The sequence below is a fragment of the Lampris incognitus genome, assembly GCF_029633865.1.
Source record: "Lampris incognitus isolate fLamInc1 chromosome 5 unlocalized genomic scaffold, fLamInc1.hap2 SUPER_5_unloc_2, whole genome shotgun sequence".
In the NCBI taxonomy this organism is placed as follows: Eukaryota; Metazoa; Chordata; class Actinopteri; order Lampriformes; family Lampridae; genus Lampris; species Lampris incognitus.
This window is the reverse complement of record NW_026611072.1, coordinates 112,529-130,158: the sequence shown is the minus strand read 5'-3', so window position 1 is coordinate 130,158 and position 17,630 is coordinate 112,529. Positions and strand designations below refer to the sequence as shown.

General features: G+C 46.6%; 1 protein-coding gene across 1 annotated transcript in view; it reads left to right on the top strand.

Moving 5' to 3' along the window:
* Window positions 1–17,630, top strand: part of ncf4 (neutrophil cytosolic factor 4) — a 48,533-nt gene that overhangs the window by 12,018 nt on the left and 18,885 nt on the right. Inside the window, exons 4-6 of the mRNA XM_056301647.1 lie at window positions 1,695–1,765; window positions 2,412–2,539; window positions 8,999–9,053. Of these exons, the coding sequence (XP_056157622.1) occupies window positions 1,695–1,765; window positions 2,412–2,539; window positions 8,999–9,053 (254 nt within the window). The remainder of the gene's footprint in view (window positions 1–1,694; window positions 1,766–2,411; window positions 2,540–8,998; window positions 9,054–17,630) is intronic.

Here is a 17,630-nt window from a genome sequence, read left to right as displayed (position 1 = left end):
AGAATCAGCAAAATGACTAAAATCTACAAAAAAAAGCTTCATTCAGAGATAACCCGAAAAAGTATTTCCATAAGAAGCTTGGTGTGGGGGACAGAGTGGGTAAATGAGTGAGTTCGATTGTCATCGCGGAGTTTAAAGTCGATTATTTATCCGTTGTGATCCTATAATGAGCCTTCTGAACTCAGAAATGAATTTTGAGGAAGCTGGCCGCAAGTTATAATAAGGATTTATCGCAGTTATAATAAAAGTAATTTGTCTAAAGTGAAGCAACAGCAGGACGGGGAAAGGAAAAAGACAAAAACACACAACTCACTTTTCTCCTTGTACTCAAAGCAAACCATCCTGTACACGGCATCGTTAACGGGTTCTCCCTAGGTTAGAATAGTAAAATAAATACTGTTAACTAGTTTAAGAATACACTTTACCACCATGGTGTTCACCTTCGACGCCACTGAACGAACAGATTTAACCCGGGAACACACCAGAGGATTGAAAAGGCAGAATATAACCCTGATCCGGCCTTGAGGAGTGCCTTTGGCCTTGAGTCTGTGCAAACTAGGGCTGGTCACCAAGGACGGTCGGCACACTTTATCTCGTCGTGTGCGGGAGTTTAAGACTCAAGTTGCCCGATCAAGCCCTCGACCAGTTGGGCCCGTCGTGATAATATCAAACGTGTTTGATTTTTGCAGCTGGAATCTGGACAAGTCTTGAGGACATCGGCAAATGTGCGCTCCACTTTGACGGTAGTCCAAACCAGTGTGGTTGTCTGTGATTGTAATCCGTGTTAAATGTATGATGCCTAGTCTTTTCCCAGTTGATCGGAGCCTTTAAAGTCGTCTAGTGTGTAGCCGGCTTTAGGTAGCGAGACGAAACGGCGGCTGAACTGGTAATCCTCGAGCCGTTTTGCTGCATTTGACACCGTTCAACTACCTCGGCGTAAGAGGGACGGTCTTACCGGTTTTAAGTGTTTTGCTAGATTCATCATCGTGGTCTAAGTATATCATAGAAGCTCTCTTCACCACGGGATGAGACACATTACTTAACACTTCATCAGTGAGAGGACCCGGTGAGGTGGTGGGAATGTGTTGGCGAGCGAGAGAGGGAGACGTGAAGTGAATTGATAGACGAGAGAGGAATGAAGATTGTGGCTGCAGGTCATTAAGACTGTGCTAAATTTGATTTAGCAACAGGGGGAGAGGCCTCTTGTTGAAATGCTGTGGGACCTAGTGTGCAGATCTGGTTTTCAGGGCCTAATAACGTTCAAATTGAAGTTGGTGTCATAATTAAGATGATATACGCAGTGCATCTCCATCTTAGGACATTTAGTTTCTAATGCCGCCATCTGTGGGAGGACTTAGAGCAAAAGTCTCAAGTACGGGCACAAGACTTGGAGAAACAGCGGTTTGTCCAAATAAATGTGAAGTTGAAGAATAAGAATGGATAACTGAGGAGTTTGGGAGGTTACTCCTATGGACAGTACCATGAACTGTGACGTGCCACAAGAACCGGCTTAGCCGTAAGAGTTTTATACCAGACATTTGTTCATAAAAACTAACATTTCTGCCTCAAAATTGTTGCCATTGTGCCCAAGCCCAGCCGGGGTGAATCCCGTCTCCAAGAGGTTTCCGCTTTGCTCGTGCATGTTGACTTCACGTTGACATCTTTTTCTAATGATGAAAATGTCTTTTCTGCAGGTAAAATCTACATCGGCAACAAACAGGAGATTGCCGAGAGCAGGATTCCTGAGCTCAATACTTACATGAAGGTAAGCCAGCTCACCATCCACTCACACATTAGATTCGTTTCTGCACACCGGTTGTATGTTGTGTCGTCTACTTGCAGCTCGGTGGGTTGGAGGACGGAGGTAGGAGGTATGAGGGCAGGATCAGATATTTGAGCGGATAGTTTTGCAGATGGAGCAAAATGTGTAGGTGTTGCACCACCACCACCACCACCCCCAACCTACATGGATCTCACTCTCCCGCCTTTGCTCGCCTTGCACTCCAACTTTCTCTTCATTTCCTCTCCTTTCATTTGCTTCCTCTCCTTTCTCCCCGACTCCACACCTCCAGCCATTCATCTTCTGTCACTCCCCTTTTTAACTTTATCTCTCTATGCTTTTTTCTCTGTCGCGCTTCATCTCTCCCCTCTCGCTTTTTCCTGTCTGCATTTTCATTTAAGTTCCTCTCTGTTTCTATATCCTTCCCTGTTTCCTTCAATCTGTATTCCTCTTTCTCCCTTTGTTTCTGCCCCCATCTGTCTCCGCTCCTTTATCGCCCTCTCTCCGCTGTCCATTACCCTAGTCACCTGCCCTTTCAACACACCCCTCTCTATCTGTCCGTATAGCCGCTCCTCCAGCCTTCATTATTCCACCTTATCTCTCCCCCTTCTTCTCTCCCCTCTCGTCTCAGAGATTGCTGAGTCTGCCAACATGGCTCCTGCTAGACGACACTCTCAGGATCTTCTTCTACCAGACGGAGCAGGACAGCCAGCACCGACCTCGAGCCCTCCGGCGCCTCCGCCCGCCCACACGCAAAGTGTATGACACACACACACACACACACACACACACTCTCTCTAAAGGCAGATGGATTCATTGCGGCACTATCAGCGTAACTTTACCCCACAACCTGCTGTGCAGCCATGGAGTGTTAACTTTAGTACATAAGGGAAGTTTGTTTCAGAAATATTCTCCATCCATTGTGGGGTGGGGGGGGGGCAGGGTATTGATGGAAAATATTGTCAACATAATCATATGGAATTTTACGTGATATAATTAATACATATCGATATCTACATATGTAACAATACTGTATTAAGAATACAACTGAGGTTCATCACGTTGAACTGTTTGGTAATGTAAAGTATATCAAACTAAAACTAATTTTCAGGACATCCGGGCAGCGTAGCGGTCTACTCCATGGCCTACCAACACGGGGATCGCCGGTTCGAATCCCCGTGTTACCTCTGGCTTCGTCAGGCATCCCATCCCTACAGACGCAATTGGCTGTGTCTGCGGGTGGGAAGCCGGATGTGGGTATGAGTCCTGGTCGCTGCACTAGCACCTCCTCTGGTTGGTCAAGGCGCCTGTTGGGGGGGGGGGTGAGAACTGAGGGGAATAGCGTGATCCTCTCATGCGCTACATCCCCCTGGTGAAACTCCTCACTGTCAGGTGAAAAGAAGCGGCCGGTGACTCCACATGTATGGGAGGAGGCACGTGGTAGTCTGCAGCCCTCCCCGGATCGGCAGAGGGGGTGGAGCAGAGACCGGGACGGCTGGGAAGAGTGGGGTAATTGGCCGAGTACGATTGGGAGGAAAGGGGGGAGGGCTAGTTTTCAATTGATGCTCAAATATTTCAGAGCTCAATCTATAAAAAATGTTAGGTAATAGATTGTCTCTAATCATTCATTTGTGTATCACAGCATGACAATGTCCAAATTTCAACCCAGTATCACACCATCAAAAGATGACACACATTCATATCGGATTACTGCCCAGTCTTACTCTCAGGGCCCAGCATCTCTTACCCTGAAATAAATACAGACCACTGAGTCAGAAAGTCTGAGCGTCTTTCCATCTGAGGACGAACGTGACTCACTAATCCTTAACCCAGGTGCTCCGTTCAGGTATGACCCGTTTTGACGAACAACTGCAAACCATTCATATTGTTACTGATATTAATGATTGATGAAGACAAGATATATTGGGTATTTTTAAATAAATATGACAACTGTATTGCTATAAAAAATAATCCGTAGGGTGGCCCGGGTCTGTGCGACTAGTGAGCAGAGCATCCAGTCCTCATTGGTGAGGGTAATTAAGGTTGACAAGTCAATGATTTATTGGAATATTGATCTAATAATCACTTTAAGGGGGTAAGTGTACTTTTCTTCTCCAAGGGTATTAAGGATGGTGGGGTGAACGATGCCAAGTGTTAAGATGGTCTGATTCCCAGAGTTCTACGTTCAATGCTGTTTGACCTCAGTGGAGAGTGAGTTGCGGTAGAGAAAAGATAATGTGATTGAGAGAAGAATGAGTAGTGTCCCCCCCCCCTTTCTCCCCAATTGTATACAGCCAGTTACCCCACTCTTCCGAGCCGTCCCGGTCTCTGCTTCACCCCCTCTGCCGATCCGGGGAGGGCTGCAGACCACCACATACCTCCTCCCATACATGTGGAGTCGCCAGCTGCTTCTTTTCACCTGACAGTGAGGAGTTTCACCAGGGGGACGTAGCGCGTGGGAGGATCACACTATTCCCCCCAGTTCCCTCTCCCCCCTGAACAGGTGCCCCGATCGACCAGAGGAGGCGCTAGTGCAGTGACCAGGACACATCCTCACATCCAGTTTCCCTCCCACAGACACAGCCAATTGTGTCTGTAGGGACACCCGACCAAGCTGGAGGTAACTCGGGGATTCGAACCAGAGATCCCTGTGTTGGTAGGCAACAGAATAGACCGCTACACTACCTGGATGCCCATGAGTAGTGTCTTTAAGCAAGTCTTTTATCAGCTCCGGGGTCAAGGTCGGTGACCTCCAACTTACCTGTAGGAGAAAGAGGCAGTCGGAACCAAGAATCTTTCAGGGCCACTTCATGATAAAGGGTTTATAAGTGGTTACTTAATGTTATTAATGGTTAATATCTTATTTGTTAATTAGTTATAAATCAGCAAAAAGATGTATTGCACTAATAAAACAACTTTTCGAGTGCCTGGGATCCAGTTTGAGTCTCCAGACATTCTCTCAAAAACCACATGACCGGCAGGGATCGCCTATTGACATTCTCAGCGAGCGGCACACAAATTTGAAAACGTCGCGCAAAACACACGCAAAATTCAAGTCTAAATTGTTCATCTGAAAATTTCACACGTTAAAAACCTCATACATTGTTCAATAAGTTTACACACCAACCCCGAAAAACGTCATCTGTCGTGACTATTTTTGGAACACTTTGGATTTTCTGCATTTTGTCACATCCATCAGTAAGCTCTCTTATTATCTAGATTTGTTGGGCTACGAAGACGGATTTTTTTTTTCCAAAAAGGCAAAGGCCTTAAGGGTCCGCGGTGGTGTAGCGGTCTAAGCATCGGCTTTGTGTCGATGCAGTTGCCCACTGGGGACCGGGGTTCGCGCCTCGGTCTCGTCAGATCCGACTCTGGCCGGACTCGATGAAGCAGCGATAATTGGCAGCGCTGTCTTGGGGAGGGGGGCGGGTTAGCTTGTGTTCGTCACATGAATGCATCTCTGGATGTGTTGGAAAAAGCAGAGGTTCGGGCTGGAGTCGCCTTGTCACGAAAATGGCGAGGCGTCTCCTTCGAGACTGCCGGCCGGAGAGATGCAGTTGGTGAACACATGCAGTACGAGGGGGGGTGTTTGAACTAAAATAGGGTTCAATTGGCCACTGAATTGGGAGAAAAAGGGAAAAATCAGAAATAAAATGAAAAAAAAAAAAAGAAAAGGCAAAGGCCTTTACAGTGGTTAGGGCTAGGGTTAAGGTGAGGTAGTGGTTAAGTGTAGGGTTATGCTGTTTAAATCAGAGCCTTCCCGTTACAGACTACTTCCTGTGCCACATGGGCAGAAGACACTCATGTCCATTCCTTTTCCGTATTCACTGAAGCTTTTCTTTACATGGTAGATGATTACCACCAGCTTAATTTATAATGGGGGCAGTCAGGTGGTATGGCAGACTATTCCGTTGCCTGCCAACATGGGGATAGCTGTTTCGAATCCCCGTGTTACCTCCGGCTTGGTCGGGCGTCCCTACAGACACAATTAGCCGTGTCTGCGGGTGGGAAGCTGGATGTGGGTATGTGACCTGGTCGCTGCACTAGCGCCTCCTCTGGTCGATCGGGGCACCTGTTCCGGGGCGGGAGGAAGGGGGAATAGCGTGATCCTCCCACGCGCTATGTCCACCTGGTGAAATTCCTCACTGTCAGGTGAAAAGAAGCGGCTGGTGAATCCACATGGATGGGAGGAGGCATGTGGTAGTCTGCAGCCCTCCCCGGCTCGTCAGAGGGGGTGGAGCAGTGACCGGGACGGCTCAGAAGAGTGGGGTAATTGGCCAAGTACAATTGGAGAGATAAAGGGGGGAAAAGTTTTATTTATAATAATAGTAATAATAATAATAATTAATAATACATTTTATTTTTATAGTGCTTTTAGAAGTACACAAAGACGCTTTACATAAGACACAAAAACAAAAGCAATACACGTGTTTATGCTGATCAAGCTCATTCAGACAGAACGCTCAACCCACTCACATGGGAGAACTAAATGGATTCAAGTGTACGCTCGTTTTCTCTCTATTACATTATTCTCTATTTAACTGTGTTTGGCTGGATGAGCAACGGTCATACACAAAGCCGGGGTTATGGTGAAATATGAAATTGCCGGAAAAACAAGTCACAATACCTGCTGTAACCATCCGTTACGTGCATACAACAAGGTTAAGCACCTGTTTAAATATATGGCTTGGAAGTACAAATTGTTCTATAATCGCTGCAGGAAAAAAGCATTTTCATGCCTCAGCGGGAAAGAGGTCATGTTGTATGTAAGGCCAGTTGCCAGTGAGCAACACATCTGTTGCTTATGCATTCTCTTGATCCACGGTGCCAGAAGTCAACTTTGTAATTACAAATTTACCTTTGGCTATTAAGCTCAAGGTTGTACTGAGAGTAATTTACAACGAGGAAGCTGGCAGAGGTTCAGTACCTTCCCTGAGGACCTGACAGCAGGGCACATAAAAGGCAAACAATCACAATTTTCTACATTATCTCTCTGTATATACATACACTATATTTACAAAAGTATTGGGACACCATTACGCCTACAGGAGCTTTTATGATATCCCATTCTAAATCCATAGGCATTAATATGGAGTTGGACCCCCCTTTGCAGCTATAACAGCTTCCACTCTTCTGGGAAGGCTTTCCACAAGATTTTGGAGTGTGTCTGTGGGAATTTTTGCCCATTCATCCAGAAGAGTATTGTGAGGTCAGGCACTGGTGTTGGACGAGAAGACCTGGCTCGCAATCTCCGTTCTAGATCATCCCATAGGTGTTCGATGGGGTTGAGGTCAGGGCTCTGTGCGGGCCAGTCAAGTTGTTCCACACCGAACTCACCCAACCATCTGTTAATGGACCTTGCTTTGTGCACTGGGGCACAGTCATGCTGGAACAGAAAAGGGCCCTCCCCAAACTGTTCCCACAAAGTTGGAAGCATAGAATTGTCCAAAATGTCTCGGTATGCTGCAGCATTAAGATTCCCTTCACTGGAACTAAGGGGCCTGGCCCAACCCCTGAAAAACAACCCCATACCATTATCCCTCCTCCACCAAACTTTACAGTTGGCACAATGCGGTCAGGCAGGTAACGTTCTCCTGGCATCCGCCAAACCCAGACTTGTCCATCAGACTGCCAGACAGAGAAGTGTGATTCGTCACTCCACAGAACACGTGTGCACTGCTCCAGAGTCCAGTGGCAGTGTGCTTTACACCACTCCATCTGACGCTTGGTGCATGGCGTTTGGTGATGTAAGGCTTCCATACAGCTGCTCGGCCATGGACACCCATCCCATGAAGCTCCTGGCACACAGTTTTTGTGCTGATGTTAATGCCAGAGGAAGTTCAGAACTCTGCAGTTATTGAGTCAACAGTGTTGGCGACTCATACGCACTGTGCTCCTCAGCACTCGTTGACCCCGCTGTGTGACTTTACATGGTCTGCCACTTCGTGGCTGAGTTGCTGTTGTTCCTAAACGCTTCCACTTTTCAATAATACCACTTACAGTTGACCGTGGAATAGCTAGCAGGGAAGAAATTTCATGAACTACTTATTGCAAAGGCGGCATCCTATGACAATACCACGCTTGAATTCACTGAGCTCTTTAAAACGACCCATTCTTCCACAAATGTTTGTAAAGGCAGCCTGCATGGCTAGCTGCTGGATTTTATACACCTGTGGCAATGGGTCTGAATGAAACACCTGAATTCAATGAGTAAGAGATGTGCCCCAATACTTTTGTACATATAGTGTATGTTGTAGGGATACCAGTCTGCTAGCAGCCATAATACTGAGCCGTCTTCTGTGCATCTGTGAAATGGCACTGAAAAAAAGTGTGCCAGTGATGTCACCAGAGAGAGCGATTGATAGCTGACGTTGAACATTACGATTGTTTTCCCTTATGGACCATTATTTGTAGGTTTTCAGTGTGATAGCTGTGATTTAGTTGTACATTGCTGGGTGTATCTTCAGGAATCAGGGACACTTTGTCATTTCACTTCATGCGCTTGCGTACATGAAATGAAACGAAATGCCGTTTCCCCCAGCCCACAGCAGCACAACACAAAGACAAAAACACATTCAAAAACTACAAGAACACATAAACAAAACATCACTGTCCATGGGATCGAACGCCAGCCAGGATGACCTTCAGAACACCACCCTGTGAAATGCAAAGACAGTATAATGTGTAACATGAAGTGGTGTGCTCAGTATCAGTCCATTTCCTTCATTGTCTACACATCCTCTTGTTTCCTTAATGACACACAACCTGTGTCTGTCATACATCACTACATAGTTTAACTTAACCAACAAGCCAAGCACTGCCACCATCCTTGGTTTGAGCTCAGCCAACACATTTCACAGGGATTTTCCATCCCTCAATGACAGAAACGTGCGGCCCTCTTTCCTGGCTAGTTCCTCTTAATGCCAAAGATAATGACTCCTGATTGGTCAGTTTACCAGTGGTTAGTTCACTGTTGGTGGGTGAAGTCAAAGGGGACTCTCTCAAGAGGAAGTGATGCCAAGTTTGACACTTACTACTTCCTCTCTTCTTGCAACGGACCTATCCACTATTATGCAAATGTGATTTTTTTTCTTCCATGAAGCATTACACTTCGTCTCTCTGTTTATGCCTTTTTAATGTCCTACTTATTTGATTGATTTATGTTGACACCCCTTCTCTCTCTCTCTTGCTCTGTCTCTCTCTCTCTCTCTCACACAGGAAAAATCAAGAAGTCAAACCAAAGATGGATCTTTTCTCTTCCCCCAGAGCTGAGGTATCTATAGTTGTTTTCTTTTTTTTTTTTGTCCTTGCTGTTGCTTTGGTTACAGTTTCAGTGCCGACCCACGTAAAACCACCTCCGAGTCAAGCGGCCTTGTTATACACCACCACATCACACACAGAACTACGATACGCTCTGCTGCCTTTTATGATGTGCACACAAACACAAATAAACGCACACGAATTCATGCACAACCTGAGTAAGAGAGAAAACGGTGAGAAAAAGAAACACCAACGTATTGACTGGTGGGACGAATCAGTGAGGGGAGACTTCATTGGTCAAGTGTTGAGTCTCGCGGTCCCCCCCCCCCCCCCGCCGCCACTGCGACTCCGTCGACCTCATCAATGGTTCCCGCTTCGCTTCGCTTGCTCTTTTAATTCCTTAATCTGTCTCCATCTCCTCCTCTCCCTCTCTCCCCTCCCTCCGATCTCCCTCTCTCCCTGCGGCACACTATCCTCCATCCTCTCTCTCTCTTTCTCCTCCCTGCACGTCGGACAACTTTCAGTTTTGTCCTTGTTTCCCTTACCTCTACAATGTCCCATCCCACCACCCCCTCGCTCTCTCTCGCTCTCCATTGTGATGAACACCTCTTATCGCACACAACACTATTAATAATCTGTTGTCGTTTAATGCAGAACCTGTCTGTCGATGTGTAAGTGTTTGTGTGTCTGAGTGTTTCTGTTGAGCACACTTTTGTGTGTATTCGGCTCATTCAAACGCTCTGGTTTCTCTGTTTGTATGTTTGTGTGTCTATGTGCAAAAATCATGTTTCTGTGTGCAAGTAATTGTGCGTGTGTGCGTGTGTGCATGTGTACATGTCGCTGTGAGTGAGCAACACAACGTAAAGACTGTCCGTCTTGCAGGTACATGTGTATTTCTATGTGTGGTCTTTGAAGGAAAAGTAAACATGGTCAAAATGGAGTTACAGAGATTGATTATAATTTTTTATAATCAATCTCTTTTTCTCCCCAATTGTATCCGGCCAATTATCCCACTCTTCCGAGCCGTCCCGGTCACTGCTCCACCCACCTCTGCCAATCCGGGGAGGGCTGCAGACTACCACATGCCTCCTCCAATACATGTGGAGTCGCCAGCCGCTTCTTTTCCCCTGACAGTGAGGAGTTTCACCTGGGGGACGTAGCGTGTGGGAAGATCATGCTATTTCCCCCAAATACCCCTCCCCAAACAGGCGCCCCAACTGACCAGAGGAGGCGCTAGTACAGCGACCAGGACACGTACCCACATCCGGCTTCCTACCCACAGACACGGCCGATTGTGTCTGTAGGGACACCCGACCAAGCCGGAGATAACACAGGGATACGAACCAGCGATCCCTGTGTTGGTAGGCAATGGAATAGACCGCTGCACTAAATGCTCTTCCAGTAGACTGCAGTCCCGCTTCCGGTGTGGGAAGATGGCTGCGTGAATTCGTCTTCACAGTGGCCTCATCCAGTGCCGGTGTCGGAAGATTGCGGCGCAAATTCACATTTATGGCGGCCTCACCCAGTACCGTCCATGCAGTGTCTTTGTCCACATCTGTGTCTAAGTGTTGTCTTCGTTTGATGGCTGGGAGAGCTGACGCTGGATCGGCTGAGAGAGCGGGGCAGGCTAAGCTAACTGCTAGCCCATGCAGACCGGCGGTTCCGATAACACCGAGGGCGGTCTGGTGGCGGCCTCACCTGGTGTTGACTGTGGTGTTTTTGATGTCGTCGTGAGGAGTTCGGGGAGGTGTGTCGAGGGTTTCTGGCTGGGAGAGCTGGCACTGGATCGGCTGGGAGAGCTTGGTCTGCTTCGTCCGGTGGGCCCGGGGACCACGGCCCCTGTCTGGAGCTGCCCCCGAAGACGAAATGCAGAGGGCGGTCTGACAGGACACGGAAGCGGGGTGGGCTAAGCTAACTGCTAGCCTATGCAGACCGGCGGTTCCGACAGTCATCCTGGCTGACGTTCGTTCCCTTGGATAGCGATTTTTTTGTTTAGTTTGGATATGTGTGTTAGTTTGGATGTGTGTATTAGTTTGGATGTGTGTATTAGTTTGGATGTGTGTGTTCTTGTAGTTTTTGGATGTGTTTTTGTCTTTGTGTTGTACTGTTGTGGGCTGGGGGAAATGGCATTTCGTTTCATTTCATGTACGCAAGTGCATGAAGTGAAATGGCAAATAAAGTGTTCCTGTTCCTGTAGCGGCATTACAACAACCATACAAAGACACACGACTTTCTCGTCAACGATTGGTTTTGCGTGCTGTCTTCCCATGCAAGTGTTCACGTTACATTTTCTGCTCCTTAATATCGTCATCAACTTCTTGGCTTGGCCTCTGCACTTACACACACACACACACACACACAGAGTTTTATAATGATGTCATATATCACAGAAATAGTCAGTCGAGGGTTGGCACTTTTGTTATTATTCCAGAAACAATAGAAGTTACAACAGTGACAGCATAACCTGACTGACACATGACGGGACCGGACTGCATTGCACACAGCCGTCAAGCCACAGTGTGTGTTTGTGTGTGTGTGTGTGTGTGTGTGTGTGTGTGTGTGTGTGTGTGTGTGTGCGTGCGCACTTACAGTAGGTGGCGTTTTATAGGGCCTGACCTCACGCCCAAGTAAAAAAGACGTAGTAAGCACGCAAGTACACATACACAAATGGTAACGCACACACTCCACACACATGCACTGCAGCGCCTATTGAACACTCCAGTGGTCTTTTACTGCCAAAGTAAGAGCGATGGCTCCATTTCACGCTCTTTCTCTCTCCCTCCATCTCTGGTTCCTTCACCGTCGGCCTCCCCTCTCTCCCACACACAAGTAAAATATATGCTTCACTCACAAAACCTGTCAGCCCACACAACTTTCCAACTTCTTTCTTTCTTTCTGCAGCTTCCCTCTCCTTCTTTTCACCTGTACTTCTCTTTCTTCTATGTGTGTTTCCCTAGTTATCTGCATCAGAACCGGAATCAGAACACTTTATTCATCCCCGAGGGGAAACTGGGTTCTATTACAGACACTCACGCTCTAGTAAGAAAAAACTAACAACATACAAGATAACAAGAAAATAGAAACAAATAGAAATAAAAGAAGAAATAGAAACAAGAACAAAATGTATCAAGCAGCATGGTGCACGTAACCCTATCTATGCTGCACTACCGCGGCACAAACAAAACCCGACAGGGTAACACAAGTGGAAGGGCAGTCCAGTGACCATTAACTGTGAGTGTCTGACACTCTGAGGGAGGAGTTGTAAAGTTTGATAGCCACAGGCAGGAATGACCTCCTGTGGTGCTCTGTAGTGCATGTCGGACAAGTGTGTGTGGGGGGGGTCTGTTGTAGGTGTGTGTGTGTGTGTGGGTGTGCGTAAGATCTGGTTTTACAGTACATTGTGACCAAGAGGTGAATGTTTGTTAGTAGTAAGTGTTTCTCACTCCAGCAACACTCTCGGCCCAACAGTCTCCCCTGCTTGCTGTTAGCTTTAGCCGAGCTCCAAACAGCAAGTACCGACTGATGTTATGCCCCTTTTCCACTACATTGTACCGGCTCAACTCCACTCGACTTTTTTTGTTTTCAGTTCCTGGAAAGTGCCGGCATTTTGGTAACTGTTATCACTTTTCTGGTACCACCTTTGTCCAGGTTCCAAAAAACAAAACAAAACTGGAGCGGTTACCAAAATCCATGCAGACCAGCTACACTGAGGGGGCGCTGTTACGGTAATGGAAAGCGACACTCGTCGAGTCAAGTCGAGCCGGTACCATGTAGAGGAAAAGGGGCATTAATGTGCCCTGGTACTATGTGCTGCAAGCAAAGTCAATGAAACGTACTGGTTTTTGTTAGCATTAGCTGCCAACGATACATAGCAAGCCTGGATTTTCTGTTATAAGTATGGGATGGTGGTGGTGGTGGGGGGTGTTCATTGAGAGAGTAAGCGAGAGAATGAGAAATATTCAACAAAGGGAGGCAAGGTATAGATAAAGCTAGATGGGGGGAAAACATACAGATAGAGAAAAAAGACTAGGAAAGAGAAAACCTAAGCCAGAGAGAGCGGGAGAAAGATAGTTGCATTGAAAATCAAACAGGTTCCCAACCAAACAGCATCGAGCCACTACCCTATCCAGACAAAAGAAGCTGCTAAATAAAATTATATATAGAATTTGAGATAAGGACCGGTTCTAGCAATAGCAGATATACCTGTACGCTCTGCACTGCTCACAAGGAAGAAATATGAGCATGCAGTTCAGTTGTTCACTTGTGTGCATGACGTACTTATAGGTTTCAGCTTTAATGGAGGGTCGATGTGCTTTTTGGGGCCTGTGGTTGGTCCTACTAGAGTCCTCCCTGAATGATTTAATTTCTTTACATGCAAACAAAACTACTGTACCAAGACGGGTTCAGGGAAAGCATGTCCATGGGTTGATGTTATGCAAATAGCTCAGTGACATTGTGATCTGTAGTGAGAGTAGGTTGCAGGTGGAGGAGAGCCTGGAGAGGTGGAGGTATGCGCTGGAGAGAAGAGGAATGAAAGTCGAGATAGAATACATACGTGTGAATGAGAGGGAGGACAGTGGAATGGTGAGGATGCAAGGAGTAAGGGTGATGAAGGTGAATGAGTTTAAGTACTTGGGGTCAACTGTCCAAAGTAACAGGGAGTGCAGAAGAGAGGTGAAGAAGAGAGGGCAGGCAGGGTGGAGCGGGTGGAGAAGAGTGTCAGGGGTGATTTGCAACAGAAGGGTACCAGCAAGAGTTAAAGGGAAGGTTTACAAGATGGTTGTGAGGCCAGCTATGTTGTATGGTTTGGAGACAGTGGCACTGATGAAAAGACAGGAGGTGGAGGTGGAGGTGGCAGAGATGAAGATGATAAGATTTTCATTGGGAGTGATGAAGAAGGACAGGATTAGGAAGGAGTATATTAGAGGGACAGCTCAGGTTGGACGGTTTGGAGACAAAGCAAGAGAGGCAAGATAGAGATGGTGTGGACATGTGTGGAGGAGAGATGCTGGGTATACTGGGAGAAGGATGCTGAATATGGAGCTGCCAGGGAAGAGGAGAAGAGGAAGGCCAAAGAGGAGGTTTATGGATGTGGTGAGGGAGGACATGCAGATGGCTGGTGTGACAGAGGAAGATGCAGAGGACAGGAAGAGATGGAAACGGATGATCCGCTGTGGCGATCCCTAACGGGAGCAGCTGAAAGTAGTAGTAGTAGTAGCAGTAGCAGTAGTAGTAGTAGTAGTAGCAGTAGTAGTAGTAGCAGTAGTAGCAGTAGTAGTAGTAGTAGTAGTAGTAGCTCAATAAGTCAATAACAAAACATTTTTGGACATTTTGCTCTTCACGTTCTTGTGAATGGTTGTGAAGTTGTGAATTTCCACTTTCTTTCATGTCATTCTTTTTAAAATGTTGCGCGCCACCACCTGCCATGTTGTCATTTGTGCGACCAGACTTTTTGAGATGGGCTCATGTAAAATGTTGAAGAAACTGTGACTAAAGAAAATGTCGCGTCAGTGAAAAGCAAAAGACGGAGCAGAATTCTGCGATATGCTGACTTCAGTGGCCACATAACCATATTGTGAGTTTCTTACTGGGCAGTAATAAGAACAGTGTCGTAATCGCACACAAAAGGTGATTTCTAGCGTGCACAGAAATGTTCGGCACAGACAGTTGGCTGTATGATTTACTTCGCACAAAGACAGATTCTGAGCCCCTTGTTCAATTCTTTTGGCTTTTCCATTCATAGCCACCAAGGTCTGAAGATCATGTCGTTTTAAAGCAAATGTTTACACACACACACGTCTTCACAGGCTTGATAGCGCGACTACAACAACTTTCGGCGCCATATGTGCGAGCTGCTAATGACATCTGAGACAGGCACACGCTCACATCGACAACAGCGGACACACCCACACACACACACACACACACCTATTTCCCGTGATTCTTCACACCAGATCTACCACGAAGTAGGCCATCCAATTAAAGAAGCTCTTTAATTAAACGACAAGGAAAAAATAAACCTTCTTTTTTTTTCATTTGGCTCCGCCTACCTATTACCAGACTAACGACTGGAGGAATTAACGAGCTCATTATGGAGCAGTTGTCATGGATCTAATTGGATTGGGTCATTTCTCCTGTGGTTGGCTGACCCCAAGGGCTGTGTGGATATAGTTAGAGTGGTCCCCTATTGGGCCCCCCCCCCCCCATCGACCTGACCTGGAAAAACTGTGCTGTGCTGGTGTGTGTATATGTGTGTGTGTGTGTGTGTGTGTATGTTTAGTACGTCTAGGAGGAATCAATGCAAACATTTACTAAGTCAAAAACACATGTGGATATAAACACACACACACACACACACACACAGAGTTTCACGCCGAAGAGACACTGAGAGTGGGAGAAGGAGAAATGGAGTGAGAGAGCTGCAGAGGGGGAGCTAGAGGAAGCTGGAGGAAAAGAGAATGGCCATAAAAGATAAAGAGAAAAGAATTAAGAGAGGGCGAGAGAGAGAACAGCAGGAGAGTAAGCGATGGAAGATCTGGGAAAGCGAGAGAAAGAAAACGTAGACTTTCGTGGAAAGACTAGGGTGGAGGGAGAGATAAGAGGATTGGTTGAGAGAGAGGGGGGGGGGAGGCAGAAGGAGGGAGAAGTATCTTATAGCCTCCGACACACTTTCGCTTCATCTTTAGATAACGTGCAGTGGGTTGAATGGGTGCTCAAACACAACAGTATTTGCGAGCAACGCATTAAAAACATCAGGTCTGAACTCAAGCAGAGTGTGTGTGCGTGTGTGTGTGTGTGTGTGTGTGTGTGTGTGTGTGTGTGTGTGTGTGTGTGTCAGAGACAGCGTGAGAGGCTCAGTGTGTGGATGTGTGGATGTCTCCTCAGGGGCACAGTAATCCCAGTGGATTGTTAATCCAACAGCTCCCTAGTTCCCTCCGTAATCAACCCACATGTTTCATTACCTCTGGAGACACACACACACACACTCACATGATCTCACAAACACATTCAGATACTAGGGAGATGTATGTGAATCATTCTGTTACTCAACCCTCCCCCTGCTCCCCCACCAAAGCCTGAGACACACACACACACACACACACACACACACACACACACACACACACACACACACACACACACACACACACACACACACACACACACACACACACACACACAATCAACAGTGTATTGTTGGTGTTGGATATTTTTCCGAATTGAGGGTCTTCAGGATTGCGGGTCTTCAGAATTGAGGGTCTTCAGAATTGAGGGTCTTCAGGATTGAGGGTCTTCAGGATTGCGGGTCTTCAGAATTGAGGGTCTTCAGGATTGCGGGTCTTCAGGATTGCGGGTCTTCAGAATTGAGGGTCTTCAGGATTGAGGGTCTTCAGGATTGCGGGTCTTCAGAATTGAGGGTCTTCAGGATTGCGGGTCTTCAGGATTGCGGGTCTTCAGAATTGAGGGTCTTCAGGATTGCGGGTCTTCAGAATTGAGGGTGTTCAGGATTGCGGGTCTTCAGAATTGAGGGTGTTCAGGACTGGCGGTGTTGCACGTTGGCACTTGTGTTTTCATCTGTTGGAGAATGTAGCGTGACTGTTCAGCCCTCTGGGACGGAAATGTGATTTCGGGCGACACAAATTAAATTCGACTCCAACTCGACACGTTGTCGTACTCTTTTGGGGGTCAGTAGTTGTTTGGTTTCACAGTGGTTCCACAAACAAACAGATTCGTGCAAAAGCTCCATCCATGCAGTAAAACAACCTTGTAGATTCCTCGCATTTTTAGAAGTATTCTTCTCCTCCTCCTCCTCCTCCTCCTCCTTTTCACCTCCCTCCCACTGCCTCAACCTCTTCTTTCCTTTTCTGTCTTCCTCTCTTTTCCTTTCCTTGCTTCTCACCTCTTATCTTTTGGGCTTTTCTGCATCTCTTCCTCTCTGTACCTTCGTCTTTGTCTCGATCGCCCTCTCCTTACAATCTCGTCTTTGCAGCCGATACAGTGACAACACAAAAATTGTGTGCGTGCACACTTGCACGTGGCACAGAAGTGCATGCAACCGTTTGTTTGAGTGCACGTGTGTGATTGGATGTCTGCATGTTGACTGTGCATGCATGTGTCAGTGTTGATGTGTGTTTGTGCATGTAGACATGTGAGTGGGCGATCATGCATTCATACTCGCAGTGTAAGAAAATATCGATACACTTGAGTATCGCGATAGTATCTTTTGTGATACTGTATCCATTCTCAAAACCGCTGTATTGATTTTTAATTGTTTACATGTAAAGGTTCGTGGCAAACGTGTTGTGTGTAACCCCACAACCGCTAGATAACAGTGTTGTAATGTATTTTCAGCCATTAGACTCTTCCACTCCAACCCGACAACGTAAACTGAGACAGGAAGTAGCATAATCACAAAGAACACAGGCCTATGAAACCTCAGTATATCACCTTTCTTACAGTATCACAATATATCACCTTTCTTACAGTATCACAATATATCACCTTTCTTACAGTATCGCAATATATCACCTTTCTTACAGTATCACAATATATCACCTTTCTTACAGTATCACAATATATCACCTTTCTA